General features: G+C 45.9%; 1 protein-coding gene across 1 annotated transcript in view; it reads left to right on the forward strand.

The window, feature by feature from the left end:
* The window catches only part of LOC131215481 (protein dead ringer-like), a 118,167-nt gene extending 117,402 nt beyond the window's left edge, over positions 1 to 765 (forward strand). The window contains exon 11 of the mRNA XM_058209871.1: positions 707 to 765. Coding sequence (XP_058065854.1) covers positions 707 to 765 — 59 coding nt within the window. The remainder of the gene's footprint in view (positions 1 to 706) is intronic.
* Positions 766 to 12,400: the final 11,635 nt, after the last annotated feature.

Genomic DNA, 12,400 nt, shown 5'->3' on the forward strand with positions numbered 1-12,400 from the left:
AAAAAAACCCGAGCACAAACACACCAAAGCCGTTTGGTGAAAAATCGGTCGAAATGAAAAGTAGTTTCTTCGCCGTGTCTTTCGTTTTGATATCGAACTGTGGCCGCCGCCCCGAGAAAAGCCAACAGAAGCGTTGCGCTGCAATCGGTCCGAGGATCAATCGGAAAACAGATCGCGCGCGCCGAAGAAGTAGCAGCGATCGACGGTCGGTAGTAATGGTCGCCCCGCCGCCAGGTTGAAGTTGCTTTCCATTTTCGTTTTCCAGCTCACGCGCCCACGAAGTGTGTTTGTGTGTGTTTGCTTACTTTTTTCCGTGTTTCATCAATTTCCCTCGTTTAAATTCGGTCGACGACGGCGACGTCGGCGCGATCTTCGACAATCTTTCGAACGCTTCGCGGTCACGGTTGAATGAGCATCGCTGCTCGGCGCACTAGCGAGCTGACGCGGCTTTTGGGGCGCGCGAAAGCAAGAAATCTACGCAGGAGCAATTAATAATAATTGCACCCAGGTAATTTACTAACCACGATCTCGGACTCGGACGTATCTGTGCGGCGACGGCGGTGGCCCCGCCAGGCCTTGTGGCAGCAAATATTTGTGTGCATAATTTATGGCGTGCGGGTGCAATCGAGTTAATGCTAATCAGCTAGCACACCACACCGTGAAGCAGAGCACGGGGTCCTAAATCGGGCCCGACTTTCCGTTACAGCATGTCTGGCAGGAATTACCTCACATCATCATCATCATCATCAAGGTGGTGCACGGTGATCCTAAACATCTCTCGCCTTGATTGGCTCATCTTTGGGGGATCAATATAAATAAAATCGATTCACATAAAATCGATTGCTTGGAATGCGTATGAAAAAACCAACAAGCATTATTTAGTTTAAAAAAACAAACAAACGTGGCCGATCGCTTCTACGAACTGTAACCAAACAGTATTTTAATATGCGATAAAACGCGGTTCATCTGCGCTGCTCTCTGATCGTTCGTTCTAACAGGTGACAATAAATAAATAAAATATGAGATATAAGATTGTGGTGCATTTCTGACCGATGTCGTCATGTCGCCTGATGGTCGCAGCCGCCATTAAATGTCACATGAGCGCATACCAATGCCATCCTGCATGTATTGGTACTGCTTTTCGCATCTTAATCAAACACTACAACGCGTGAAATGCGAGTGTCACAAAAACAACTTCGTCGCGAAGCTCCGTGTGTCTGTTGCGGTTCCACTGATTCATCCATCCACCTACACTGCACCACCGTAAGGTGTCACGAGCATTCGCACTTCATACGCATTTCTGGACCTTGATTTTAACCGATCCTTCGATGGAGACGGCTTTTTTCTACACAATATATACAATCTTTTGGACAGTGCAATTCAAATGTCTTCTGTTTAAGCGAATTACAAGTGAATTGCAGTACATAAACTATCATCGGACAGTTGGCTTGGGACGATGGACCCAGGAGTTAGGTGCTCCTTTGGACCGTAGGTAAAGCTTGATCGTGTCGATTAAAGTGATTGCGTGTGCCAAACAGGGCACAGGCAGTGATGCTTCAGAGTGGTGGGCTCACGCGGATCGCAACACCGGATGCGCCGGAGAGCGGACGCGCTGCCTCCCGGCGCATCATTGGACGTCAAAAGCGATCAATGTAACATAAACACTTCCCCGCAACCAGCGACCCGCTGATTACGGTGATAGCCGTAGCGAGAGCCCGTGTATGCGCCGCCGACCGGTTCTGCTCCCATTCGAAAGCATCTGGGTCCGGTATTCCGATGCGATTTTTGTACTGCTTCCGATCAAACCCAACGGGGAATCAACATGTAATCATAACTATTGCATGCCTCTCGCTCGTGGCGAAAAAAGGAAACGGTGCCTCGTCATTATAGCTTGGAAAGCTGCGTTATGTTTTCAACGCTGCCTTGGAAGAGGACCAACACATGCCGCCGGGGACGGGCGACGGACGGTAGTAGTTGCGGTTGTGAAATGAGAAAATGGAAACAACAAAATAAATCATGCTGCATTCGGGAACATTTATGTTATCGTAAAAAGGTACTTTGAAAGTCGATGGAAGGTTCGCCCCCAAGAACCACTTTCGTGTTTCTAGTTCTTTTTGTTAGTAAGATAGTTATGGTGGTGCTCGTTTATTATCCAGATATAATGTTACGTAAACCCTATTCTGACGATTGAAACGATTGTTGCAATGGCAATTTGACAAATGGTTCGTGCAATTCTCGACTTGGTCACAACGAGAGGTGTCACAACGAACTGGGTAATCTGTTGCTTTGAGGCAGATGCTACGAGATCTGCCAGATGCGGGTTAGATCCATCCCTTTACCCCTCAGTGAAAAATTTATTCTCCAACTCACAAACATTTCGTTGCGATCCAGTAACGGCAATTAAAACTTTACTCGCGCCGAATGTATGAAAAAGCGGCGAATATATTCCGTGACAAAGATTTTGAGTGTTTCAAGGAGGAGAGGGAAGATTACAAGCGCTGCTAGCGGTCTGTGATTTCAAACGAGTAAGTTCAATATTCAAAAAGTAACATAATTTGAAAACATCCTAATATAGATTAGGATGTTTTCAAATTAGCATTAGAGAGTTGAGCATGTCGCCTTTAAAAAAGAAAAGGTGAGATAACAGAGACCCGAGATGTGACAACAGAGCTCCAACACCTGGGCCAGGGTTCTCCATCAAGATAAATACCATTCTATTCGCCAGACTTAGTACCCTGGGACCTTTGTCCCAAACTAAATCCTGGGTGACAAGAACCCGCCACGAGTCATGACCTGCAGGAGATGACCTGCAGCACCTGCCGTTGGTGTGTTTTTTCCAAATATTTCCTAAGTACGTTAAGACACAATACACCATTACAAGACACGTTCAAAAATAAAAATTTGATTTAAAAAATTCAAAAAATTTAAGTCAATTAAACAAAATAAAAACTTTTTTTGATCGGGAAGCTTTAACGTACTGCTTTCAAGTAGCAAATAATTTTATCGTTCAAACAAAACAGTTTACGTGCACTATCGTCATTAAGTGTAGTGTAGTTAGACAAAAATATTCACACATCAATAAACTCATACAAAGGCATATGATCATATGATCACAGTAAACATCACTTAAGCTTTCTCCTTAATTGTCGTTATTTAATTTTGAAATTATAAAACAATAATGTTAACAATGCTCCTGCCACTGTTGATGACTAAGACACTTTGAAGACATAAATCAACAAATAAAAAACCAAACATCAACATTCTTTTGGGCTATCATGTGTTTTTCGTCGAGTGGGACGATGATAAAAATATGAGGGCGGGAAATTTATCGACCAGTTGGCAATAGAAAATATGGTCACCCGCGCACACTACAACTACAGTGATCCTAGTTTTGGTGATGCGAATCGTTTGTCGATGTGCACATTGCTCATTCACCAGCGGAGGCTGTTTGATTGATGCGAAAGAGAAACCAATCCACCAATCCACTAACACACGTCAGAAGAGAAACTGGCAATTAATTGAATAATCGTCCGAGTATCCACGTTCGCTGCAACAGAAGTAGTTTGGAAAAATCGATCGGCGGACGCAGGAACAACTCCAATTGATCGATCGGCAACACCATTTCTTCAGCGACTCAGTCCGAGGAAGGCACAACAACTTCGCGCTTTCCGTGTGCGATTTTGATGCGGCAATGTGTATGTATTGCGGGTCGAACGACTAGCGCCAAACATTTTGTGACTTTGGATCACTGTAGCGGTCCCCAGTAGTTGGGACTACTGATCTCACTGATCTCGGTGTGATCGAAGCGTGTGACGTTGGCGAAGAAATTGAAAGTGGCCGATTGATGATGTGAGTTGGTTAATGGTCACCAGATAGAGACAGGAAAAAGTGGCAACCAAAAGTCCGTCCAAACGCTCCTGATTAGAGTTCAAAGAAATTGTTTCGATTGTATTAGCACGAGTAAAATAATCCATCAGTTTTTTAACGAGAATGAATGTTTAAAACATTTAGCAACTGTGAGCATCTTTCTAGAAGTTATCATATTTATGTCTTTAGCAATATTTATGTTGATTAAGACAGCTTTTCTTTACAAAACTTATAGCTTTCACATCACATCAACTGCTTTTTCAAAACAGCTATAGCCTAATGTGTCATATTTTAAACTAACGTACATTTGAGCACTCAAACCATGGCGGCTTCAGACAAATCAAAAGTACTCGTACAATGCAAAACTAAATTCTCTAACTCTTCACAGCAGTGTGAAATCGATCTAATTTTCCCATCACGCTCTACCGAAAAGAAAAGAGTTACAAAACTTGCACCACGCAGATAGGAATGAAGAACAACGTTTCAGATTATCGACAAAACGCACGCAACAAAGTTTCGTCAAACGTGAACGTGTCCGAGTCCCTGTAACTTTTATCCCTAACAGGATGGTACAACGGAATTTGCGCTCTCGCACCAGAAAAGCAGTTAGTAACGGTGTTGTGTGATTGGTGGCAGTTTAAAGGGTAACGGCCAGAACTTTACGGTAGGTCATACATTTTGCACAACAGACATTCAACAGATTTTACAAACAAAGGGAGCTATCAGGCTGTGGTCTACGAACAAAAATGAATCCGTCGAAACAACCTTATCACTTATTAAAAAATGGAAAGTGCACGATTAAAAACTGTCAAAATTCGAATAAATTCTCTCGCACATTAAAATGTCTAAATAAATCCGCTACCTACTGAAATGACGAATAAATTATATCGTTTCTATGGGGTGCGCGTACATTTGAATTTCTAATCGTTTTAATACAAATTGCACAATAAATTTTTTTTATCATTGTGAGTAATGACCGGAGCTTAAAAATAGCCAGCACCACAATCAACATTTCATAACTTATCACGAGGCCACTGTTAATGAAATCATTTTAACACCATAAATACAGTCGATCTCATGGTGGGAAGTTAAAAAAAAACAGAGCAAAGTGACCACGAAATAAGAAAGGCACAGCGATTCCACCACCATCGCACCACGAGGTAAAAAAAATGTAAAAGAAACCATACTATGGTGACATCAATTTCCCTCCCAGCGCATTCCATTGGCGAGCCCGATGGGTGGGTACAAAATAGTTTCCTGAAATCTGAAGGTGTGGCAACTTGGGCGCAACATACCGGAGGCACCATTACGCGCCGCACGTTTAACTCTTGCCCAGCTTAGAACCTTCGGTAGGACGAACAACAAGAAGCCAGCGATTCAGTAGAAAACGTCCGTACAGCATAGTCCCATTCCGTTGCAGTTGAATGGAGTCACTCTTGTCGACGGCGGCCTTATCGCGCACAGAGCAGTGGTTTGATCGCTTTTTGCATGACTGACTGACTTCGTTTTGAATTCGCGCCCTTGCCTTGCCGACGTTGGCACACTTTTGCGAGCATCGATTCGTGATTTATGTTTTGTGCAGCTCGTGGTATGCTGCAGACGCGCATCACTCACGTTGAGCTGAGTTTATAGCGGAATGTCGCAGAATTTCTTAACGGTGTACGCCTTGAAAAAACCTACGGTTGCTACGTCTTCGAAAAATGCGGAACAGATTGACAGCGGCATAAATAGCCGGGCACTACAGTAACGACTCCCGTTTGTCGAGTGGGAAAATGAACAATGCACTCATTAATATTGGCTTATATTACCTCGAAACATTTAAAAAGACAGCCATAAGCGAAATGGCAACCGATTAGCACACAAACCGGTCCGATCCAATCCGGGTTGTATTAGCCCTCAATCAAACACAAAACTCGATCTTGACGAAAACTCAAACTCAAGCCAAAGAGCGAATAACAATAGACGACAGCAGTGCAAAGTGCAGACGAACTGTACAGACATATTAAGAAGAAGCACCGATGATGGATTACGTTTTAGGATAAATGAGCGAAATTGACAGCAAAATTTAAGGATTATAAACACTCAACTCAGACAAGTCTTCTGAAAACAGCTTCCGACTATGAAAACATAGTCAGATGAATAGAAGATAAGAGAAAAGGTTAGAGACGATATTAAACAAAAAATGTCTCAACATTAGACAGACCGCCTTCTGGTAAAGTACTTGCGAAATTAAGCATTCCTTTTCCAGCATTTGCACAGTGATATCGATCGTCAAACGTGTTAAATTTATGACGTTGAGCTTTTCTCCTAGCTTGTTACTGCAACCGAGAACCACCTACTTTGGTTTGAGTGTTCGGTCCACTCAATGAATTAATAATTCAGTGAAATATCAGACTCGCACTGACAAGGTAACATTAAAAAGTTCTTAGCTCATTGAAAAAACAATACTTTTCAAACAAACCATCATAACATATAAATAACCATATTACTTCAAAGTAAATTTCCTCTAAATACCCAAATGATAAATAACTTTACACGTAAGGAAATGCTCATTACCACTCAAGCCCAACAGACAGCGTTTGCCTTGTGGTCGTTAGAGGGTTGCTGTGATTACGGACCTTTTTTGCACCATACTTTTGATTGCATGTACCATATCCGGTGAGGTACGCCCAGGGCGGCAGAACACGCACGAAACGAAGTCGTTCGCTGAAACAAAAAAAAAGAAACTCCCAGCAAGTACGTTCACTTTCACGGCACGCGCATTCGACCGCCGGATGACGCCCGTTGACCATTTTCTTCCGAAATTGCGGCTCCAACAAATATTTCCCACCTCCGACTCCGGCGCTGCCATGCCGTTACCGCGGATGCTGGTTCCTATGCGTTTCGGCTTTATTTCACATTTTTCCTTTTCAGCTTCCCTTACTAGTTTGGTTAGCACGGTCGCAGGAAAACTCAACCCGAAGCCGTGGCCGTGCCGCCCGACCGTTGCAGTCGGGCGCGGCACTCTCGCCCACCGGACACCGAACACTGCATCGTGAAATCATAATGCACTTTTTTCCACCACCATTTTCCACGGGCGTCCATCCGGTACCGCGCCGATCGTTTCATTTTCCGGCTACCCCCCACCGTGAGAGTACCGGAGGTGTAAAATGGCGGCAGCAAAGTCCGAATTGAAAACCGAAAAAGGAAAGTCACGCAAATCCGTGCAGCGCGCGGCGACCAACCCGACTCGTATCGTTGCCAAGCCACGATTGCAGATCACGAACCAGGGGCGTTGCGCACCTTTCTCCCGGTTGAACCTCTTGTTGGGTCGTGTATCCGATTTTTAACCTTTGCTGCCTTGACTCACTCACATGCCGAGTGGTGGAGGATTTCCCGCGGGAGGCTTATAGATGTGGCTTTCCCGCTTCCGACCAGCCCGAGGGGGGCCAATGGACACCTGTTGCCGAGATGCCGTCGCCGTCCGGGAAGCTGAAAAACACGTTCTTGCGCAATTGTGCCACTGTTGCCCACAATTAGGCTACCGAATGTACGGCAATAAGGCCGCCGGATTCAAGGCAATTGCTGGGCTGCTTCAGACGTTTGGCCGCCATTGTTGTCCCTCGCAGCAAGGATGTGTACTTTAGTGTGCCCATGGCATGACAGGCAAACAAGTTGTAGCCAACAAAAGCGGCTCATCTCACGCTGAGCGTGACACAACGAAGAGTGGTCATTCGCACATATCACAAGCCGTCCTTCGCATATTACGACGCATGACCATTACATCATCTGCTGCACATCTTCAGCCCAATGTCACCTCTCCCAGAGAATTTCGACTAACGTGCGTCGTAAACCGGTGTTTATTCGCGCAACGTGCCGACAGACAGACCGAGGACATCTTCCTGTGTGAGCATTTTCTTGATTAAGCTCAGTGACGAAACTCCGACAAGCCACTTTTAAGAAACGTATCCACATCTTCTTTAGATTTCTGGACCCAGCTATTGCGGTGTACTTGTGTTCACCTTAAGCACCGTACACATCCCATCAAGTACGCGAGGAAAATGACGTAACGAATTAGGATCGCAGGACACACAACGAACGGGTCACAAAAGACAACGTATTTGCTTTGCATATTATGAGAGAAAGACGGACACACACAACTTACGATATGGACAGTGATTTCTTTGAAAACTAATCCTCTTCCACCGTCTTGTTTCTGACGAGCAACACATTGACGTGAGACTGAAAAGTGACACCGGAAGCCGGGAATGAGCTAAACTTTTGTACTGTAAAAAACATGCTATCCGCAGCCTACTCGGCATTCAAAAGACTGTAAGGTGTGTTGCGTAATATACCAGAGTCCGTGAGCTCCCATGCATAAGCGGATTAAATTGAACAGAATATTACAAGAGCCAAATCGTAAATCAAAATATTTAAAAAGAGGAGTACAAGTTTAAAATGTCTATAATCGTGTAATCTGATTATTTTTTTCATTATTGTTGTCCATAACACCGAGTGTCGTTGTGGATGAGAGCGAAACAATAATAAGCAGCACAATGCAGTTGCTTCGCTGCACTTGCTGGAGGTACAACAAGAGCTGGGAGGCCGGACATGTGTCCGGCCTCCCGAAGCCAGAGAGTTAGGTTTACATTTTTCTTATAATTTATTGGCCATTACGGCCAGTCCCCGCGTCACGCCGTAATGCCGGGACACACTGCAGTGGTAGTAGCTGCGGCGTGTAATGAAATCGCACCAATGATATTGTTGAGAAAACCATGCAGCCATGCAGCAACCCCGCTTCAGACTCCGATCCGAACCATTCAACCTTTCGAGACAACGTTCCTGCTTCGTTTTGGACTGAGGTACATGCAACAACTGCTCCAGAAAACATCCTACTGCACCACCCCTGTCTTACTCTACTGCCGACACAGAATCTGGGAAGCTTGCTGTTGCTGTGGATGCTCTCAAGTTAAGTCGGCCACCAGTCGGACAAGGCGAACCGCCGGCGGGAAACATGCTTCTGTTGAGCATAGAAATCGCCCATCGATCGTCGTGCGGAGAAATCGGTCTGCCAAAGGCTTCCGAGCACACTCTAGTTAACAAGTCAAACATTTCCTTGCCACGAGAACCAACTCCGATTAGACTACACACACCACAGGCAATGTTTGCAGCAACCTTCCGCCGTATCAGCAGCAGCAGCATCGGAGAGTCCGTTGAGGATGTAAATCCGAAAACAATAAACTATAATAAAATGTGGGTGGTAGTGGCTGGAAACGGGTATGTGTTTTCATCATGTCGGTTGTTTTGGCGCACAGGAACCACTAAGACGCGCCGGGGCCGCGAGGAACAACATCCGGCGACGTGCCGGCTTGATTAGAAGGAAAATGGCCTTAGACAACTTTGCGGAAAGGGGCGCCGCGCGCGCGGGGTGTGCCCTAGATTCCCACACTCGCCCAACATTTCGTCCCTGTTGACTAGGTTTCGCCGTTGTTGTGTCTGTTTTTTTTCTTTTTCTTTTGTTTTTCGTTATTTTATTCGTTCCGCCCCGTTACGTTTCCCTCACTGCTGGCTGGCTGGCTCACTGGAGCCCGCGTCGATCGATTTTCACGAAATAAAACTCGGCTGAATGGCAACTTGCTTGTGGGGGGTAGGTGGGCGATGCGCAAGAGCATAAGACGTTCCACCTGTACCGGAAGGCGACTGTCGCCCGAACGCCAGGGAGCCCTACAGTCAATCGATACCCCAATTGCGAGCGGGACAATTTTCGTAGGAGAGCGATGCAAAATCCCCCCACACTGACCTGATTGACTACCGCCGGCGATCTGGCGCATTTCTTTGGTGAATCCGCGCGCCCCAAACTGGCAGGAAAGGTCGTGCAGCGTCCTCGGTTCGCCGCGATCGAGCAGGCGCTCAAGAAAGAACAGCAGCGTCATATTACGCGCCTCTTCGTACTCCATCGACTCCATGTTGCTGGTCCCGACGCTGCTGCTGTTGCGTCGCTGGTAGGAATATTCTGAGCTGGTTGCAATGCCTCGGCACTACCACGTGGCAATAGCGAAGATGCTGGCGAAGGTCTCGGTATGGCCACTAAAGGCGCAACCTGGCGTGATGTCAACCACGCCGAGCGCACAGCATCAAACTCCGCCGCCACACACCGCTCGCGGTTGATGCACTTCTTCGCCTTCGCTTCAATGACACCTTTTATTGCCCTTCACTAATTGAATTTAATCACTGACTTTTCCTGTTTGGCTCCCCCACCGGTCGCTTTAAACTTTTGTTTGCGATGCGCACCACCACACGGTGATGTGACGTTTCGGTCGCCTCGTTTCACTTTTTCACTTTCGACACTTTCGACTATCGATGAATCCGCGGCGCTCGACGGGTCAACCGAGTCAGGGTGGCTAAAACAAAATCCGGAACAGCCGTCGCTCCTTGGTCACGCCGAGAAAATCGGTTGGCCTTTAATGAGTTTCTCTGCCAAAAGGAAAGGAAAAAGAAAAGGATAACCGACGAGTTATAAAAAGATGACGTGATTTTGACCACTTTTTGCCTCGAAAAAGCCATTCACTCCGAAAGAGCCACATCTATTATTACGGTGCCACTTTGAGCGGCTGGCCAACTGCCGACCGAAGCACTGGCTGTGTGGCGTATTTTGTGAATAATGATAGAGAACCATTTCGACAGCGTGCCCTTTTCCACATTCTACCATAAATCCGAAATGTACCAACAGGAAGGTATAGCAAAAATACTTTCACAAACCATTTTAACTCAAAAAATAAATAGTACTCGTAGTGCTGAAATCATTCTGCTGTACTCCTGAGATAACTACCGACAAAATCGTAACAAACGTAATGTGGAGCGTTTAGCAGAGAGCTCCGGCACAACATTGCCTCGCTAATTGCTTATCAGTAACTTTAATGCACCCACGAGGACACGATCGGGGTTTGCTTTGCAGAACTGCGGCGATAATAAGCGCGGTAATCCGTTTCGCGTGCACCTTCAGCACTGGCCCTGCCTAGTCACGATTTGCGGTGCATTGATTGCAGTGTTGCTGCTCGTTGACGCTCTTAACCCGTTCGTACTATGCACCTTGCCGGCGGCAATCGCAAGGTCCTCGATAATGGAGAAAGTGTAGCTTAGTGTAGCTATAACATCCCACACCCGGTGACACTTACCGTGCAAAGTTTTGAAATTACATTATTGCATTCGTCAGAGTCGTGGTGGCGATGCCGACGATGGTCTGGCGATGGCGCTATCGCGATTCCAAGAATGTGCGATTCCAAGGAGCGGAAGTCAGCAGGGTCGTCGTCAGCAGCATTTTTCGAGACAAAACCGAAAGCAGTGCTGAAATGACCGGGTTATGTGCTACGCATTGCGCCACGGAAGTGCGACAACATCGTTTTCTGTTGACGTAATTTCGTTGGCAACAAACGTTACCCAACGGCTGTTCCTGTGGATCAGGGATAGTCCACGCCACGAACTGGTTATTCCTGTTTTGGATGTTACGCGAGATTCACGCACAATAAGCACAGCGCGCGGTGAAGATATTTCGGCCAATTCACTGGGTCACCTGTCGAATGCACGCACAAACCAATCTACCGACACAGAACGGAGCACGCAAACGATTCACACACGATTCACGCATGTAGGATAACCCCGAAATTGATAATCGAGGATGGCGATTGTTGACAACGCAAGATCTTTCACGATGGCGCGAGTAATTTCACAACGCTCCTACGTGGCACAAAAGTATTCAACGCCAAATATCGGTCACTTCTCGGGCGGGCGGGCAAGAGACGGGCAAGACCACTATAGCTCAATACGAAAGAAAAAAAACTTCTCGGGACATTTTTTTGTGACAGTTCGATCTCCACACAAGAACGATCGTTGCTGTGTGCGTTTCTCGCCGTCTCTGCGTTTTGCCTTTGCCTTGATGAATATACGCACACACAAACACTGTCTTTTCTTTGGCGATTCGGGCTCAATACTTTCGATCGATCGCCATTTTGAAATCTCTAACCACTTTGATTTGGCTTCGTGTGTTTGGAGTTTGCTGCACTGTTTTCAACAATGTACAATGTTCCTACCAATGTTTGTTCCTAACCGAACAAACCAATGGGTTTGTTCCTACCAACGGCAGCTCCGAAAGAGTGTGGCAACTGACGTTTCGAGACGAATTCCTCCCCGAACATCCAACAAACAAAACTGGGGCGGCCACACGAAGCGTAAATCGGAGCGTAAGAACGTCAAACCGTTTACGCTTCGTGTGGCAGGTTAAAATATCAAACGTCAAACGTGCTTACATTCGTGGTTTTGGTGCGAGAAAACAGAAATCGAAGAGGTTGCTTCTGGATTTCTGGTTGCTGGATTTGTGAATATTTGTTTCTGTATTTTTATATTTTATTGCTGTGCCAGCAAATAAGAACTTACATTATCCTCTGTCTGTAAACAAAGCGTTTGCAAACGGTTTTTCTGGTCGGATTTGAGTCTCGGCCCACACATTAACGTTTTGACATAAGCATAAACAATTTGGCAGTTATCTGAAATGTCAGAT

The sequence above is a fragment of the Anopheles bellator genome, chromosome 1 (genome assembly GCF_943735745.2).
Source record: "Anopheles bellator chromosome 1, idAnoBellAS_SP24_06.2, whole genome shotgun sequence".
Lineage (NCBI taxonomy): Eukaryota > Metazoa > Arthropoda > Insecta > Diptera > Culicidae > Anopheles > Anopheles bellator.